The 19471-nt window shown below is 37.2% G+C and overlaps 1 protein-coding gene across 1 annotated transcript; it reads left to right on the top strand.

Annotated features, from left to right (window-relative positions):
- Window positions 1-1545: 1545 nt before the first annotated feature.
- On the top strand, window positions 1546-10179 carry gnmt (glycine N-methyltransferase). Its single transcript, XM_030127452.1, has 6 exons — window positions 1546-1919; window positions 4003-4130; window positions 4243-4356; window positions 4493-4635; window positions 7322-7443; window positions 8799-10179. The coding sequence occupies exons 1-6, from the start codon at window positions 1711-1713 to the stop codon at window positions 8968-8970; spliced, it is 888 nt and encodes a 295-aa protein (XP_029983312.1). The 5' UTR covers window positions 1546-1710; the 3' UTR covers window positions 8971-10179.
- Window positions 10180-19471: the final 9292 nt, after the last annotated feature.

The raw sequence follows: 19471 nt of genomic DNA, 5'->3' as shown, positions 1-19471 counted from the left end.
AATTACATCGTAATTTTGGATTTTGCGATCAGCCAATCACAACAGGAGGAGTTCACCGGCCAGGAGGAAAAAATGTGTGGGTTGCCTTGTATGTGTGGCAAACATACTGTAAGAGAAGTTGTTTATTTTTTTCTATCACTGTGCTGTTTGTTCATACTTTTCCACATACACTAAACACACACAGACATATATATATATATATATATATATATATATATATATATATATATATATATATATATATATATATATATATATATATAGGGTGGGGAAGCAAAATGTACAATGAACATTTAGTTTTTTTTTCTCAGCAGGCACTACATCAATTGTTTTGAAACCAAACATATATTGATGTCATAATCGTACCTAACACTATTATCCATACCTTTTCAGAAACTTTTGCCCATATGAGTAATCAGGAAAGCAAACGTCAAAGAGTGTGTGATTTGCTGAATGCACTCGTCACACCAAAGGAGATTTCAAAAATAGTTGGAGTGTCCATAAAGACTGTTTATAATGGAAAGAAGAGAATGACTATGAGCAAAACTATTACGAGAAAGTCTGGAAGATACTATTAAAGAAGAATGGGAGAAGTTGTCACCCGAATATTTGAGGAACACTTGCACAACTTTCAGGAAGCGTGTGAAGGCAGTTATTGAGAAAGAAGGAGGACACATAGAATAAAAACATTTTCTCTTATGTACATTTTCTTGTGGCAAATAAAGTCTCATGACTTTCAATAAATTAATTGGTCATACACTGTCTTTCAATCCCTGCCTCAAAATATTGTAAATTTTGCATCCCCACCCTGTATACATATATATATATATATATATATATATATATATATATATATATATATATATATATATATATATATATATATATATGTGTGTGTGTGTGTGTGTGTGTGTGTGTGTATAGTTTGTGTGTGTAATTGTGTAATGTATATAGTATATAATTATGTAATAATCAGCATAGAGAGAGAGAGAGAGAGAGAGAGAGAGAGAGAGAGAGAGAGAGAGAATATACGTTGATTATTGCATAAGTACACAAAAAGCTACATTTTTACCGTAGATATTCATACTACTTATTATTATTTTTGCAGATCTATCATTGTGTCCTGGCTTTATGATGAAATACATGATGAAATGTTTAAAGGGGACAGGTCTCTGCTCCACGTTGTCGACTTTGTTATTATTACCAAAGTACAGCTTTACAGGCAGTACAAGTTCACTGACTTAGCATTCATCTGGTTTGTCACAGTTGGAGTTTTTCACCTTTAACCTCAGAGAAGTCACTGTTAATGAATAAATCAATGTGCTGTCACACATTTATCTGACTGAATAACATTGTTATGGTTCCTATAAGCCGTAGTGTGGCGTTAAAGATCCTGCGAGTTTACCTCGGGGGAAAAATATCTCCATATTCCGCGTCACTGTGGTTTGTCAACGTAAACACGGAAGTGGGGCCATCTCCCCTGGCTTCGGCCTATCAGAAAGGAGGCGTTAGGCACCAGCACAGAGTCATTGGGTTAAAGTTTGTCCCCCCTACGTCGGGCATATAAATAATAACATCCAAATCTGGGTTAGCATGTGGAGGGAGTACACTTCTGACACGTAGCTCGTTAGTTCCATTTCCTAACAGAAGCCTTCTGGCAGACTCCTGTCCCTGTTTCTTCTTTAGCTCACAGTCTTGTCAGACAGCAGCATGTCGGTCGACAGTGTGTTCAGGACCCGTTCTCTCGGTGTGGCCGCAGAGGGGCTTCCTGACCAATATGCCGACGGAAAAGCAGCCAAAGTATGGGAGCTGTACATTGGAGACACGCAGAGTAGGACTCAAGAATACAAAAGCTGGGTGGTGTCTTTGCTGAAACAGCAAGGGGTGCAGAGAGTGCTGGATGTAGCCTGCGGAACTGGGTAATAATACAAGTCTGAGAGGCACAGCCAACTCAGCAGTTTTACAGTCAACTTTGACAGAGCTTTCATTTCAACGAGGCTTGTGTGAACGTGAATGCATCACTAAAACTTCAACAGCAACCTTATCGATTTAATGAATACCTGCAGATATATATGCATTAATAAAACAATTTATATTTAGAAATATCATGTATTTTTTTTTTTTTTTTAATTTAAAGTTGAATTCGGCTGTCATATCTACAAAGTTTACATAAAATAGACAAATTGCCGACTACGTTTCTTTCTACAAGCTGATTGGTTAATGGTTTTAAAATATGAAGTTTTTCATGTCAGTCTAAATCATGCATTACTGTGAAGACAGTCATTATTTGCCAGTGAATGGCCCTGTTTCTACATTTGCTCTCAGTTTGTGAATGGGTGTGATCATCCTGAACAGTAGTAGTAAACCTTTAAAGCTGTAAAACTTACTACTTATCAAATGTAAAATGCAAGAATTACTTTAAGACATTTAATATTATTAACCACCTCATTCATCAGACATCAACATTGTGAATATTCAGTTTTCAGTGCTGTAGCTACAATATGTATGCAGACCAAGTTCTATTAATTGAGTTAAATATCTTCATAGACAATAGCATTACTGTAACTAGTTTGACTTCCCTGGAATTTCAACTCACTGACCCTTTTAACTCCGGACAAAAATCCGGATTAGGCCACAGAATGAATGAAAGTGCAGAATTGCATCAGTCACCCTGCCACTCTGTGTCTACTTTCACTTTGAGTAAAGGTAGTGAGTTGATATATGGTGATTATTGTTTTTTCATGTTATAACTCAGAAGCTGGTGCAGTATTGGGTGTGTACATTGTTAATACTAGGAACTGGTTTCTGAAAGTAATTTGTGTAAAGTGTCAGATGAGCTGGTATTCAGCTGCTGTAACATGTTTTAACTGGTTCACTGCAGTCCTGTTTACTCCCACTGATAGTGTATCTGTGCTCTGTGAATCCTGCAAGGTCAATGTCTGCACTCTAAGCTCACCTCACTTGTTATTTTTTTTCTTAGGAAAACTCTACTGGAGATTGAATTACTTTTAACATTTCTATGACTTTATAACTACTCCATCCTACTTACTTTAATCTTTAACTTCTACGTTTTTAAGATAGTGATTTCTTATAATATAAAGTTAGTGAATTACCAATTAAATAATTATTTGTCAAGTGTGTAAAAGTATAAAGATAAGTCATTAGCCAGAGTCACTGAATTATTCACTTTTCTGTATAGGATACAACAATACGATGGAGATTATTTTTATGCATTAATTTGTATCCCAAAGGTAAACAGAAAGTTTTATCATCTTGTTGTGCACCGCCTGAGTGGATGTAGACATGCAGTATGAAGTAAGTCAGAATGGTGACATTGACCCCATTCCATATAACCCTTATAGTAGCATAACTCAGTAGCACAGCCATCTGGGGTGATGTAAACACGCTCACAGTGGAATGAGGTTACACATGGCCCCACTATTTTTGGCTTTCTAAATGTACCAGAGCCTGGACAGTCTTTCTACTTGTTCTGTCATCAAATTTAGCAGCTAGTTATGCACACAAGAGCATAAGAATGTTCAGATTATGGAGTAGGATATTCAAAGTTAGAGATAAACATGTAATATATTGTGGGTAATTTGATTTGCTTTGTTCTTATCTCAGTTCTGACCAAGTGGTTGTTATATTTACTGCTGGTTCATTTACTTTTACTGCCGCTGTCTCTAGTATTTGTTTGCCTTTTTCTTACTTAGTTACTTATCTCCTGTTAGTGATTACAGTGTGTGACTTTCCCCTCAGGTCACTGTCAATTCAGTTTGCTTTGAGCCCTTACCTGCTGCTCTTACTTCTACTTCTTATTGATTATTGATTATGGATTAGTTTGATTTAACATGAACTTTCCACTTGTACTACTTGAAATTTGTCATTCCAACAGTAAGAATTAGCAGAACTTGTATGTAATGAAGAGTAAACAAAGTTAAACAGAACAGGATGCTGACATTAGAACGTGTGTTTACAGGACATATGGTTTTTATTTTGCAGAGTGGACTCTATTATGCTGGTTGAGGAAGGGTTTAAAATGGTGAGCGTGGATGCCAGCGACAAAATGCTCAAATATGCACTAAAGGCAAGATGGGAGAGGAGAAAGGAACCAGCTTTTGACCAGTGGGGTAAGTTGTTGTTCCATTCATTTATAAGTTTACATATGAGCAGCTGCAAAGTCAGTGTGTTCTGAGAAATGCTTTTCTCTCATTTGGCTTCTTATTTTGTTCTTATTTTCAGTGATTGAGGAGGCCAACTGGCTGACGTTATCAGAGGATATGCAGAAACCAGGAGATGGCTTTGATGCTGTTATCTGCCTTGGCAATTCATTTGCTCATTTACCAGACTTTAAAGGTATGTCACATATTTATCATTTTTTTTCTCTATTATTTTAAATATTGTATGTAACTGTAAAAGTTAGTTATACTTACTAACCCCTTATGTGGTTTATTTGAAGGACACTGGTTTAATTTGTTATTGATCCCACCAGGGGACCAGAGTGATCAGAAGTTGGCCCTTCAGAACATTGCCAGCATGGTCCGACCGGGGGGGATCCTCATCATTGACCACCGTAACTATGACTACATACTGGAGACTGGACGCGCACCACAAGGCAAAAATATCTACTACAAGGTACTACAGCTGATGAAGTACATGTATTTTATGAAGCATCATTAACTGCATTCATTCATTCCTTGTCTAAAAAGCTTAATCCTCTGAAAGCAAGGGTGTTAAACACATGACCCGTGGGCCAAAACCAGACCACCAAAGGTTCCAATCCAGCTCATGGGATGAATTTGGAAAAAAAATTACACTGAAGATATGAACAGTCAAGGGCCAATATACAGCCCAATGTGATCTTGAGTACAATAACAGCATAATTACCTGTAAATAATGACAACTCACAAATTCTTCTTGGTTTAATGTGATTTTTTTTTTAAATTACATTTTGAAATTATCACATTTACAAACTATCCTTTCACAATGAAATATCAATAACCTGAACCAATATGAATAACCTGAAATGTCTTCAGAAAAATTAGTACAATTTTAACAATATAATGGCTTTTACTAAATGATTTATGCATTTATAGATCCACTATGATCTGGAGGTTATGAAGTTGGAAGTTATAAAAAGTAAGCTGAGACATAATGTTGTTGAAATTGCAGTTTTTTCTTAAGAAATTTCAGGTTATTCACATTTTCATTATGTAATTTTACTTTCAAACTAAAACAAAGACAATTACATGGTTATTACTCCTATTATTTTCCATAGATGGCATTGGACTATATGTGGCCCCTGAGCTAAAATTGACACCAATGCTCTAGGAGTGTCAAACATATGGCCCAGGGGCCAAAACTGGCCCACCAAAATTTCCAATCCACCCCACAGGATGAATTTGTAATATGGAAAAATTACTCTGAAAATATTAACAGTCAAGGTTGTCAAATTGCATAATGAAAATATTTACATATACAAATTATTTTCACAATAAAATATGAATAACCTGAACAAACATAAATAACCTGAAATATTTTAAGAACAAAAAAAATTCAATGTTAACAAAATAATAGATTCACTGTGATGAGGCATAATACCCTTGAAATTGCACCCATTTTTCCTAACAAATGTCAGATATTACATAGTTGTTGAGGTTGTTCATATTTTCATAATGCAATTTGACTTTCACAGTAAAACTTAGTAAAAAAAAATTTTGATTACTAGGTACGTAAAAGTTATGCCTGTTATTTTACTGGTCTGGCCCACTTGAGATCACATTGGGCTGCATGTGGCTGTATGTTTGACACCCATGCTGTAGAGGGTTGTGGGGGTGGAAGTGATCCCAGCTCCCACTGGGTGAAGGTGGGGTACTACCTGGACATGTCACCTGTTCATCACAGCCAAAGATTATCAGATGTTTATATGTGATGCTTAAATTATAGGTAGCACCCTTATTTTCTGGTGGCTTTCAGTGAATGTCCTGGTGTCAATAATCACTTGACCTTTATGAGTTTGCTAATGTACAGTCATGGAAAAAATTATTAGACCACCCTTGTTTTGTTCAATTTCTTGTTCATTTTAATGCCTGGTACAACTAAAGGTACATTTGTTTGGACAACTATAATGATAACAACAAAAATGGCTCATAAGAGTTTAATTTCAGAGCTGATATCTAGCCATTTTCCATGTTTTCTTGATAATAACCAAAATCACTTCAGGTGTTAAATCAATATCTATAGCATTGTACTGCCAAAAACAGTGCTTTTAGGCATTCCATGTTTTCTTTTCTGTCTGTTTTAGTCACATGATACACACAGGAATTAGTACTAGATTGCATAACCATTGTTTTTGATGACTTTTGATGATCTAATTATTTTTTCTGCAACTGTATGTAACCATGTAGAATGGACAGGTCGATTACTGGAGCCATGGCCCAGAACCAAAACTATGAGATTATTAGAACACATAAAGAAAAACAAAGTCTATATCATCTGCCTGAATGACATGACACATAAAAGCCTCTAACTTTGTGCATTACCTGGCTGTTTGTTGCTTTGCAAGCAGGACTGGAACAGACAGTTTTGTTTATGGCTCCTTTATACTCACCATCCCCAGCAGCAGCTAAGTTAAGACTTAAATCTCTATCAGAGCCTGTCGGATATTGTGAGATTTCCAGTGCAATTGGCTCAGGAGAAACAGAAGGAAATGTGTGTGAAATTATCAGGTTTTAAGACTATTTTGGTCTGCGTGGAGCAATACGGATAGTGTCACTGCTGAGAAGGAAGCGTAATTGGGGAAAATAGAAAATAAGATCAGGGTATAATTAATTTTTAGCATCCGCTTTACAGGTGAAACCTATATTTCTGTGATGACGGATCTTTAGGGTCAGATATAAATAAGATGAAAAATCCTGCGCTTTGCCTCTTAGTTTATAGGGGAAATCTAAAACCCAAAAACAAAGAAAACAAATATAAAGAAAGAGAGGCAGTCAGCCATATTTGATTTATTTCTCTGAAAACAAGCTCCATATTCTTTAATCCAGACGAAGTAAGATCCATCCAGCTGGAAGGCCTAAGAATAAATGCTAAGTCAACAGCGGCATGCAAGAGCAAAATCCACTTCATATACCACTGTAATCCCAGTCTGCTCTTGTGGTCCAACTATTTACTCCAACAGTATGAGCAACTTCCCGCTTTTGTTCAGTCACTCCTAGTCAGACTTCAGTTTTGCTCACATTTGGTCATTTGTGGGGATGATATGGGAGAAGGATTCTGTAGTCGCCAGGACGCCTCATGATTATATTGTGTTATGTTGCAGAGCGATCTAACTCAGGACATCTCCACTTCAGTGTTGTGGGTAAACAGTAAGCCTCATATGATCACTCTGGACTACACCATCCATGTGCCCCAGGCAACCCTCCAAAACCTTCCTGAAGTCAGGTAAGTTAGTCAGTCACGGTGAGTAATAAGTCACAAGTAGGCACACATTACTCCAGTGGTTCCCAACCTTTTTTGGCTCGTGACCCCATTTTAACGTCACAAATTTCTGGCGACCCCAGACATTCAAAACTGAGACTTTTCTTTTTTTTTTTTTTTTTTTTTTTTTGCTAAAATTAATTTGTTTTTGATCATGTAATAGTTTGCTATACTATGTTGCAAATAATCATTAATTTTAGATAACATTTAGGCTATATAATGTATGTTATTATGGATGGAGGCAGAAAAGCCAGGTGTAGATCACTGCACAAAGTGAGAATTTTATTTTCTTCGGTCAGGATATGTACAGTCAGTCCAGCTTGGATTTACAAGGCTGACAATTAATACTGAAAAAACAAAAACTCAAACTATGAATTATGAAAGAGCTGCAGCATCTGAAACTGACCACAATGAACATTTGAAAGATAAACAGTACCACACTGCTTCAGTTTCACCTTCAGAGTTTGTCATGTCTTTTATGGATTGGGATTGTCTCTCTCAACTCACCATTCATTCAGTCATTCATTTTCTGAACCCACTTTATCCTCACTAGGGTCACGGGGGTCGCTGGAGCCTATCCCAGCTACTTATGGTTGAAGGCGGGGTACACCCTGGACATGTCACCAGTTCATGACAGGGCTGACATATAGAGACAAACAACCAATCACTCTCACATTCACACCTATGAGCAATTTAGATTAACCGACAACTCAACTCACCATATATTTTTTATTAGTACGTTTTGTTTTGGGTTTTTTTCGGTGTTTTTTTTTTTTTTTTTTTTTTTTATCAATTACTAGAAATTCCAGCATTACGCCTTTTACTGAGAGTTTAGTGCAGCAAAGCCATATACTGTCCTTATTATAGTTAAAGCTACAAAAGGACCATTTTCTGCAACACTAGCTGATACTAGGAGAATGAGGTTTATATATGTAACAGGCTTTGGAAAAAAATAGAGACATTAAACTGGAAACATTTAGATCTTTTTAGTACGAGGAATCGTGTCAATTCATTATTCAGTGTCAACAAATTATCAGGTTTTGCAGGTGTCACAAACATGCATATTCATGTGACTCATCAGGGTATAAAAACAATAGTGTTGTGTCAATCTTTGCGCTAGGTTCTATAAATGTACTTTACTGAATATTTTTGCATTTTAAACTCTCTGCTCATCTCACAGTCTTGTGATTTATTTTCTTTTCCCTGTGAAGACACTCCTCTGCCTCTTACAGTCAAGGTCACTGGCCGTGTTAGACACAACACACCCGTATTTTTACCGACTGGAGGAATTCTAATGTGCCTCTGTTTGTATTCCACAGTAAATTCCGTCTGTCCTACTATCCTCACCGTCTGGAGAGCTTCAAATCTCTGCTGAACGAGGCCTTCGGTGGCAAATTGGAACACAGCGTCTACGGAGATTTCCAGACGTACGTCCCCGGCCAGACCAAGGCTCCATGTTACTTCATCCACGTCTGCAAGAAGACAGCCTGAGAGCACTGCCAACCAAAGATACACACATGCCATCAAAAAAAAAAAAAGATAATAATTTTTAAAAATGTTCTCTGCACTCAGCAACCCCAAAATGCTCTTACAGTCATCTAGATTTGGGCAAAACTATAGTTTAATTTTATATTTTCTGTCAGAGCTTTAATAATCAAATAAAAATACATCAAACTTTAAGTAAAATTCAGAATTTTGAAAGATACTTTTAGAGTTATTATGATTCATTTAGTGCAAAATATGACCAAAATCACAGCGTTCCTTAAACCTAAAATTATACTAGAGATCATTCGTCGACATAGAACAGATCTATTTACTACATAAGATGAATGAAGCGTCTTATTTTTCAAAACAGATTCATAATATAACGGACCAGCATTTTGCTCATTTCTGATGCCTTCTTATTACGCTGTGTGCTACTTTTGTGTCATTGTTGTGTCTGTCTTCACCTTGCTTTTATCCTGTCTGTATTGTGTTGTTTTCATGAACGTTTGGTGTTTTTTGGGTTTTTTTTCTTCCTAAAATGGTGCTGTTTATCCCACTTGCTGTTCACTTCATTACCTGTTATGTACAAAACTGACAGTTCTATTTTGTAAATTTACCACAAGAGTCTTAAAAACACAGATAATCATTTGTGGGGTGGCATATTGTGTCTATGGCCTGTTCTCATTCTGGTTCAGTGTGGTAGCCCCTCCACGGGTCACCTGACAATTTAACAGTGGTGTGTATTAGTTCAATCTGTGTGTAGCATCACACAGGGCCCAAAAGGAAGTCTTAATCTGCCTGTAAATCTGTGAACCATAGAAAAACCCAGGATCAAACGTCCTCCATCCCAAGGTGTCCTTGACTATCAGCTCCAGACCTCACTGACACCGAACTCTGATCTGAAACTAAGAAACAACACCATAAATCCACTAAAGCCAACAAAGAAACCAAGGCTTTTTTTTGGATTTGGATCATTTGTTCTTTTAGCAGTTCAGATTTTGTTCCACTCACTTAAGGTTTCATAAAGGTAACGTAAAGTTTACATCATATGAACCAAAAACAGACATTTTATTTTCTGATCCTCACCATCAGAGCCTACAGTGTGAAAGACTGAAGCAGTAAACTACATCATGTGTTACTAATGTTTTAGTACCCCTCATTTATTCAGTGAACTGGAAAGTTGTTCTTGCATCTTGTTAAAAAAAAAAAAAGAAATCTAAACATTTCATAAGAAGTCATCATACTTAGTTCTCTTAAAAAATGTTATTCACCAAAAACATTGTGTTTTTTTATTCTTTTGTTTTTCTAACAAAGTACTTAAAATGTAAACATAAAGTGTAATTATTCAGTTATGTATAGACATGTTGTGCATCGTCTTAAATAACTGAGTTTACTCAAATAACAAGAGGAACGTAACAGACGTTATTTTCCTGTATAAATCAGTTTGTTTTTTTCAAGCTTTGATACCAAATTAAAAAGTGTGTTTTTCATAGAACTGTGAGTGGAGCTTTACCAGGGTAAAGCCACATTTTTATCACATTTTATCCCCTGCTGTTTGCCTGAACAAAACCACATGGTGCATAGGAATAATGCGCCAGTGCCTTTTGCAGAACAAAACGTACGGTACACGGTAGTTTGGTATTAGTTTGATATGAGCAATAGGTTCAGCCAGAAAGGGTGTGTGTTTGATTTACAATGTGTAGAGAGATAAAGCTATTTCAAATCTTATGTCGCAACTGTTTTAAAAATGTACAAAACATGATCAAATTTGACGTTTGAGAGATCTGGAATTTTTTTTTTTTTTCTTTTTTTTTTTTTTGCATGAAAAATACAACAGTTTAAATTTTGATGCTTGTGTTTTTTTTTTGTGTGTGTGTGTCCGTTGTATTTTGTCAGACATTTGGACTTGTAGAGTTTGATCATATAATCATTAGAAAACAGCTGAATATTTAGAGAACTTCTCAATTATGTTGTTTTTTGTTGTTGTTGTTGTTGTCTTTTTTTACAGCATTTATTTGTCAATTAGACCACAGAGTCTGGAACGTTTGGGCTTTTTTCTTAATTTTTTCTAAGTAATTAACACATGATTACATTACAAACTCTTAAATACCTGTGAACGCCGGCTGAGTGTAGCTGACAGATTAAACACAAGAGGGCGACATCACACTTTCTGACTTCCAACACAGTAAAGACAGATGTGAACCAACTTCACTGCATCTTGTTTTCCTTCTGCTCAACATATTTGATCACAAAAGCTTTGCAGTTCACTGATAATAAACCTGGATTCACTTATTTTACTTGCAAAACTGAAAGTCGTGGACATTTTGTTCATTGTGATAACTTCCAAAACTACTCATTTAACAGTGCACCCTAAGGTGATGTGTGTTTTTGCAGAGTTTTCAACCCTTTGTTATGTTATAAAAGCCTGGAGCCTCCAGACAGTGACACATTAAAATGCAAAAAAAAAAAAAAAGTACTAGAAATCTGCCCACTTTGCCAAACGCTCTTAAACATAGCACTTTCCCTGTCTGACATTTTGTCTGTGAGTGACATTTCCTGCTTTGAGTGTGTGACCTCTGAGCATGAACTCCCTCACTATCCTCCTCCTCTGTCTCCCCAGGGTGACTGCAGCTCAGCTCATCTCACGTCTCACAGTTACACTATCAGACTCGGTGGTAGACAGCCATGCGAGGCGCTAATACACAAACCAGATGTGAGAGCCGTTTGCCAGATGTGGCTGCTCTGCTTTTGCTTTGCTCTAGTTAGGAGAGTCAAAGTGGTCAACCATGACTGGCTTTACTGGGGAGGATCGCTTTCGCAGCACATCATTGGCCAAATCAAACAAAAACAGACAGAGCCCAGAGAGACACATTGGCTGGAAAAGAGGAGATGAGTAATTATGATGAATAATGATTTTACTCCAGTACTTTTAAGAGAGAGAAAAAAGAATGAGGTTAACTCTCTAGACGTTGTGCTATTTTTACGATGAATTTAGATTGTATTTAAAACAAAATGCTTTCCTTTGATTTCTAAGTTTTCTTGGAGCTCATAGCCTTTAGTTGAAGTATAACTTGAGGCATTTCCACCTTAAATTCACTTCTGAATATGATAAGAAGTAGAAGTTCTGCTCTTCAATACGCCCCCTCATGAACTTATTTGTGACATTCTTGCCACTGTTGTTTCCACACGATATGCCATTCATCCAGCCGTTTTAAATTTTGTTTCTGCAAACTCTCTGCATACGGTTGGTCATTTTTGGAAGAAAGAAAAAAATCCTCTCCTGCACTAAAGTGAAGCAACAGCAGTTTGTTTGGAGTTAATCTTCCATAACCACACTTGTAAATCGTAAAGCTCTTGGAGGTCTGGATAAATTCAAGTACATATTTGGTTAACAGGACACAATAGTCAGTTGTTACACTTCAAACCCATGAAATACCTCAGTGGTGAAATTGTTTCCAAAATGACACACTGTTAAGACTGAAGAGGTAAGTATTAAATTACTGTCTCGGAAGAATGCAGCTTTTCGGCCTTTTTCTCTTACATCACCTGACATGAAACCAATACAACTGTCAATATTATTTACCATCCAGTATTTGATACTACCCTCCTTTCCGTCCTTTCCTCTAAGTCAGGGGTGTCAAACTCATTTTAGTTCAGGGGCCACATTCAGCCTAATATGATCTAAAGTGGGCCAGACCAGTAAAATAATATAAATCATAGGATAAGAACTGGTAAATAATGTCAACTCCAGTGATTTCTGTATGTTTTTGGTTGAAAAAAGTAAAATTCTGTACTGAAAATGTTTACATCTATGAACTGTAGTTGAACATAACATAAACAAATATGAACAAATGCATCGTTAACAATTTTACACCTTAATTCATCATTTATACATGTGAATCACAAGTTACAGATCACAGTGGAGCTACAAATACACAAAACATTTAGTAACAGGCAGAATATTATTAAATTCCACATTTCAGACATTTTTGTAAAAGGCCAGTCTGTAAATATAACCATTTTTGTGTAATTTTCCTTTTTTTTTTACACTAAAACAAAGAGGACTATTTGCAGTTTTCATTATTTATAGGTTATTATGATAGTATTTTACTGGTCTGACCCACTTTAGATTGAAGTGACCTAAAATGGTTTTAACACCATTGATTGTTAATATTGTTTGTGTATTTTTGCATTTTATAAATTCATCCCAGGGGCCACATTGGACCCTTTGGCGGGCCGGATTTGGCCCCCGGGCCGCATGTTTGACACCTGTGCTCTAAATGACAAATGGGTTTATACAGGTATGTGTAGTTAATACCTCAAAGGCTCAGACTGTCTGTGGCTTATTTCACAGCGGTGTTCAATAACCACCGATCCTGCCTGTAGTCATTAAATAGTCAGGTAAAGTGGAGTTCCTCTGTGCTCCAGTGGTACCACATACATCTGTGCTAGACATTCAAAGGCTTCATAGCAGCACGTATGTCTTAATTTTCGCTTAAAAGCTTAGATGTGGGGAAAAAAGTCATTTGGGAGTCTAAAATGTCAAGTTTCTGAATAAGAAGAAACACCACATTTTTACTGCAGTTTTTTAAGGTAAATGGAAAATTCTGACTTTTACTGAGTGAATCAGATGATGTTTGACACCTGACACAGACTGATTCTACAGGATTTATATAACAGATAAGGGGTGTCAAATTCATTTTAGTTCAGGGGTCACATTCAGTCCAATATGATGTGAAGTATCAGTAAAATAATAGCATAAGAATATATAAATAATGTCAACTCCAAATTTTTCTGTAGGTTTTTGCATTAAAAAAAAGTCAAATTACATTATGAAAATGTTTAAATCTACAAACTGTCCCTAAAAAAATGTGAATAACCTGAACAACCATGAGCAACCTGAAGTTTATTAAGAAAAATTAGTGCAATTTAACAATATTATGCCTCAGCTGTTATTAATAGCATAATAACATACAATGTAAACTCCAAATTTTTTTGTAGATTTCAGACTGAAAAAATCAAATTACATTATGAAAATGTTTAAATCTACAAACCATCCTTTAAAAATGTGAATAACCTGAACAACCATGAGCAACCTAAAGTTTTATTACATGTTCATTACAGCTTATAGATCACAGTGGATCTACAAATACCCAAAACATTTAGTAACAGGCAGAATATTGATAAAATGACACTTATTTTTCTTAAGACATTTCAGGTTGTTCATATTTGTTCAGGTTATTCACATTTTATTGTTAAAGGACAGTTTGTAAATGTAATCATTTTGATGTAATTTTCCATTTTTTACGCTAAAACAAAGAGTTTGTTGTGAGTTTTCATAGGTTTTTATGATGATACTAGCGCGTTGACCCGTGGGGAACCATGAGTCATATTAATACTGATATTTAGGGACTGAAGTCAGTAAATGCGTCATTCCTATTTTTAACTTCATTTCCCATCATACAGCGTGGTACTGTGCTTTCGGTGCTTTCTGAGCAACGTAATTGTAAGGCTATTGTATTCCAAAATGACTAATATCTCCCAAAATATTGGTCCTATCAACTTGCTGAGATATTTAATGTGGAGATGGGAGTATTCCTCAACTGTAGGTACCAAATTGGCCAGTTACAAACATCCCAATTTCTCACAACTGTGCAGACACACACACACACACACACACCCACACACACACACACACACACACACACACACACACAAACACACACACACACACACACACACACACACACGCTCTGAGACCTTCCAGGATTATGATATAGATTTTGGTCTGACCCACTTGAGATTGAATTGGCCTGAACGTGGCCCCTGAACTAAAATGATTGTTAATATCTTCAGTGTAATTTTGGCATGTCACAGATTCATCCTGTGGGCTGGATTAGACCTTTTGGTGGGCTGGTTTTAGCCTGCGGGCTTGACACTCATGTACTAGATAAACTGAGTAAAGTAAAAGTCAGGCATCAAATAAACTGTCATAGGTCTGGTTTTATTGCCGAGAGCCTAAAAATAAACTTTTCCATCTTAGTTTAATTAGAGAGAAGAAAAACAGTCATGTGGATACCGTTCTATAATTAGAAAAGGTTATTGAGAGAACAGGTTGGGAAGTGAGAAGAAGTAATAAAACATATATGTCTTTGCCAAAAGTGGAAAAAGAATCTAAGAACAAGCCTGAGAAAGTATGCAAATAAGTGAAACTGTTGAAGTGCAAGTGGGAAAATGTACAGGAGGATTCCAGAGGTGCTGAAAGAGAAAAAGAGAAGAGAGAATGGTGGGGAGAAAAGAAAAGAAAACAGTCAGACGGTATCTAACCGGCTTCAGATGCTTCCACTGTGAGTTGCCAGATGATGATTTTCCAGATGTAAGAGGAAGGTGAGGGAGGGAGGGGGGGAGAGGAGGGAGAGAGCTCACTTCTCTTTTGGTTTATTCGTCTTCCTCTGGGTTTTCAAAGCTGGTTCAAATAGCCACGTACCTCAAAAAGGTAAGTGGCTGCGAACAAGCTTCAAGGTGAGGGCCTGTAAGTGCTTTACAGCCCTCTATTAGCCTCACAGCGCTCACAGAAACAAAAGTCTGCACATGCTGATAGCCTTCTGTAAACCCACTGAACTGCCTTCCTCCAGTCCATCTCTCCTCTTTTCACTCCTTCCTCCCACGTCGATGATGGTTTTCTTTCCAGGGCGCATGAGAAATGATGTTTTTATGTGTGTGTGTGTGTGTGTGTGTCATGTGATTCTTTAGTACTAAGAGTCTAGCTCTCATTTTTCAATTCCCCTGTGAGAGTATGTGTGTGTATAGAAGGAGTGGAACAAGACTATAGATTCCCAGCTGTCTGTTTCCCAGCGGCCACTGTTCAGCTCCTGATGGACGTAGTAAAATAATAGATTTTACTACGTGTAGTTTGTGTGTGTCGCAGTTTTAACTCCACACTTATATTTAAGCCTTTACAGGGCACTCATAGAAATACTCCTAAATTCAACATTTCAGCCATAGTGTGTTATTGGAGGACTTTATTACTTTTGTGAAATTTTTAAAAACCTTTATTAAGTAGAAAATCAAGGTTAATGAAATTACCATATTTGGTTCCCTTACCCATAAGTGGCAAAAAAAAAAATCCAAAAAGTATATGTAAAAAATACAAGAAAAACACATGTAAGGTGAAAGGAGCATGTATTTTAGAACATTAGACCAACATAAGTGCAGCTCCAGACCCCTGTCCACATCCACATTCTCCCTTTGAACATCATTCCTTACATTAGTACCATTACTTCATGGTACCTAACAAAGCAGGTACACTCACTGTTCATGCAGACCCTGTAGACCACATTGGACCTGAGATTGTTGCCTCCCTGTCCTCACTGTAACTGTCTTATAACGTATGTGGAAATGACCAAAAATAGTCCCTTGCCCGATAAAGGGTTAAACTGTTTGTAAGTATGTATACTGTCATGTGTACATGATGTCTGTGTTTGTGTGACAGGGCTTTCTAGAAATCCCTCATCAGGACAGGCCAAGTTTAGGGTCTGTAAGCATTTATAGAGTCATTATAATAAAAGAGTGGGTCACACCAAAAACTCAACAGCAGCTCTGGGATTTTCCAGTCCTCAGCTCAGGCTGTGCCAAGACAGTGTTTGGACAGAAAAGGCTGGAGATATTGAATGCCTTGTCTAGTGTTACGCAGGGGAATAGCCTAATCCAGACTGGGCCATTCTTTCCCACATGAATGGTGTGTGTTTGTCTGCTCTCTGTATGTGTATGTGTGTGTACGTGTGTGTGTGTGTGTATGTGTGTGTGTGTGCGTGTTGAGAGGGGCCGGTAAGAGAATCAAGAAACAGACAACATCCTCCCGCTGCGCAGAGAGGGCCTGATGAACAATAAAGCCTGGCGAGTGAAGGAAGCACTCTGGCTGAAAGCCCACCACTGGACAACGCTTAGCTTGTTTTGGGTCCTAAACAAATAAATGACAGAGTTCCTCTTCTCAGTTTCACAAACACACACACTCACACACACATACGAAGGTACAGACAGAGGTACAACATATTTAAGCTGTAAATCAGTCAGTGGTGAGTTCAGATTTTAGAGCAGGCGGATAAGTGGACAGGCTTTGTCTTCGTAGGTTACTGTAGTTCAGAATCTGTTCTCTGGAGTCCACTTGTGCAGTAGAAGCTGGGTTATCCATTCAAGAATCTGTATCTACAGGTGTGTGTGGGAGTATCTGTGTCTGAGCTTTGCAGATTTTTTTTTCTTTTTATTTTCTTGGAAGGATCTTTGGTAGTAACTCCTTAAACTGTGGCCTTTACTGTGTCTGAAACTCCAACACACAGCCCTTTTATGTGAACACACAGGGCATCATGAAGACACATTTCCACACACGAGTACAAAACAAATGCACAGTGTGTGTAACCCGGAGATTTGTCAAAGGGGCTGTTCTTTGGAGAGGAGCAGTCGGGGTCATACACTAACACCTTTTGGCAGCGTCATGACAGCGAGGCCTCTTTACAACACCCTGTTTGGTTTGTTATTCTTCAGTTAGACTCTAAAAATTTTTTTGGTGTGTGAGGTCCCACTCCCCTTCTGTCTGTCTGTCTGTCTGTCTGTTTGCCTCTCCACCCGGCTTCCCATTCATGCCCTCTGCTTGGTTTTCCTCCCAGCGGTCCTCCAGGTTCATTTCAGACAGGGCTGCCAGCTCGCCACAGGTTCGACAGAAATAACAGTCGGCCTATCCAAGTTAAACAACTACCTCGTCATAGCATCTGAAAGACCCTCTGCTTCCTCTGGGCCGCCCACCGCTCAAAGAATGTGTCTTCAGTTCTCGGAGAAATAGCCGACACACATACATATCCAAACATACCTGTGTGCATATAGAAAAGAACTTAGTGTGATTTTTTTTTTTTTTTTTTTTTTTGTGGAAGGTGTAACTGTGAGACAGCTGCGGTGGTGATTTCACTGACAGTCCAGAGTACACTAAGGCTATTGTTCAGAGGCTTTGTGGGTCCCAAAGAGAGCAGTAAAGTCCAAAGAGGGGGGAGATTTCTCTTGTGTGTGGGGGTCTAATCATTTCTATACATCAGTAAAACCAGGTTTATTGTCCTAACTGTAACCACATGGTGAGTTCCTCTAATGACACGCTGTGCAGTATATACGACCGACTACCATATTGTGCTCACACACACACAAATAGAAAATCACAAATGTGTGGCCATCATCACATAAAACTTTCATAGAGTGAGGTTTTCCTCTTGGCAGGCCCACTCCTGCAGAAGCTCAGGGTTTCCAGAGTTTTAATGTTGAGGAAGGATTTAGGTGAAGCCTCAACTCTGAGTCTTTAAAACATTAGAGTGAGTCAAGTGGTTGAAAACGGTGAACTCCCCTTAAATTAAAAAAAGAAATACTCACACATACAGCAAAGCAGTTTGTCTCAGAGTTTGTTTTTTACTTCATAGTCATAAACAGTTGATGAAATAAAGTTAAATATTACATTAGAGAAGTTAAGAAGTTGCTAAATAAATGATGTAGCCATACAGACTACATACTGTAGCTGTATTTATAAGAGAAATGTAAAGTTTGCAAAGCTTTTGATTCATTCAGACACATAACAGAGCAAGGAGAGGTCATGAGTTATATTAGTCTACACATAAAATGCCTCCAGAATAATAGGAGTTAAACTTTACCAAGAATGAGTCACAAAAAAATATATATTTTAGTCAGAAATGCTGCAGTTTCACAGACATTCTTGGGTCAAAATGTGAAATTCTGAAAATAAATGAAAGAATGGAAAAGAATTTTTAACTCAGAGCTGAAAGATCTACTTCAAAATAGTGTCTGCACATTAGAACACATTCACTTTACAGGTTGCTTCTACTGGAAGGTAGGTTTAAATATAAAGTCAATATACTGTATATGTGGAAAATCATATACATTGAAAACATCAGCTAACAAGTAACAAACCCCGCCCCTCACATGTATCGGAGCTTATTTTGGCATCGATCCAGCTGATGTCATAATGTCTATGCATTTGCTGATGTCGGCATATCTCTACATATGTGCCAACTTTGAAGTAAATTGAAACAAAACTGATGTTTTTGTAGACATGTGAAATCTCGCCCATTATAAATGCCTAATCCAGACTGGGCCATAGTAAATGGGAGGAAAAAAAAGATGTAAAAAATTCTTTAAAAATTTGAACTTTGACCTACTTTTCCCAAAATCTAATCACATCTTTTCTGGGTCACTGGCAATCTATAAACCAAATTTGGTATGAATTCAGCCAACAGTTTTGCTGCTACAGTGTTAACAAACAAACAAACAAACAAACAAACAAATGGAACCAAAAACAATAACCCTTATCTCCCTTTCGGGGGGCGGGGTAACCAGCACATTTGCCATTTATTTTCTCATTCATTTTATTAAAGTATGTAAGAAGAGGCAGATAATATCTTTAAAACTGTTGACCAGTGTTATCCAAAATGTTAGAGACATAATGAAAATTCTAAGT

Source organism: Sphaeramia orbicularis, chromosome 22 (assembly GCF_902148855.1).
Source record: "Sphaeramia orbicularis chromosome 22, fSphaOr1.1, whole genome shotgun sequence".
NCBI classification, from domain to species: domain Eukaryota; kingdom Metazoa; phylum Chordata; class Actinopteri; order Kurtiformes; family Apogonidae; genus Sphaeramia; species Sphaeramia orbicularis.
Note: the sequence above shows the minus strand (reverse complement) of the source record. Positions and strands in the feature narration are given on the sequence as shown.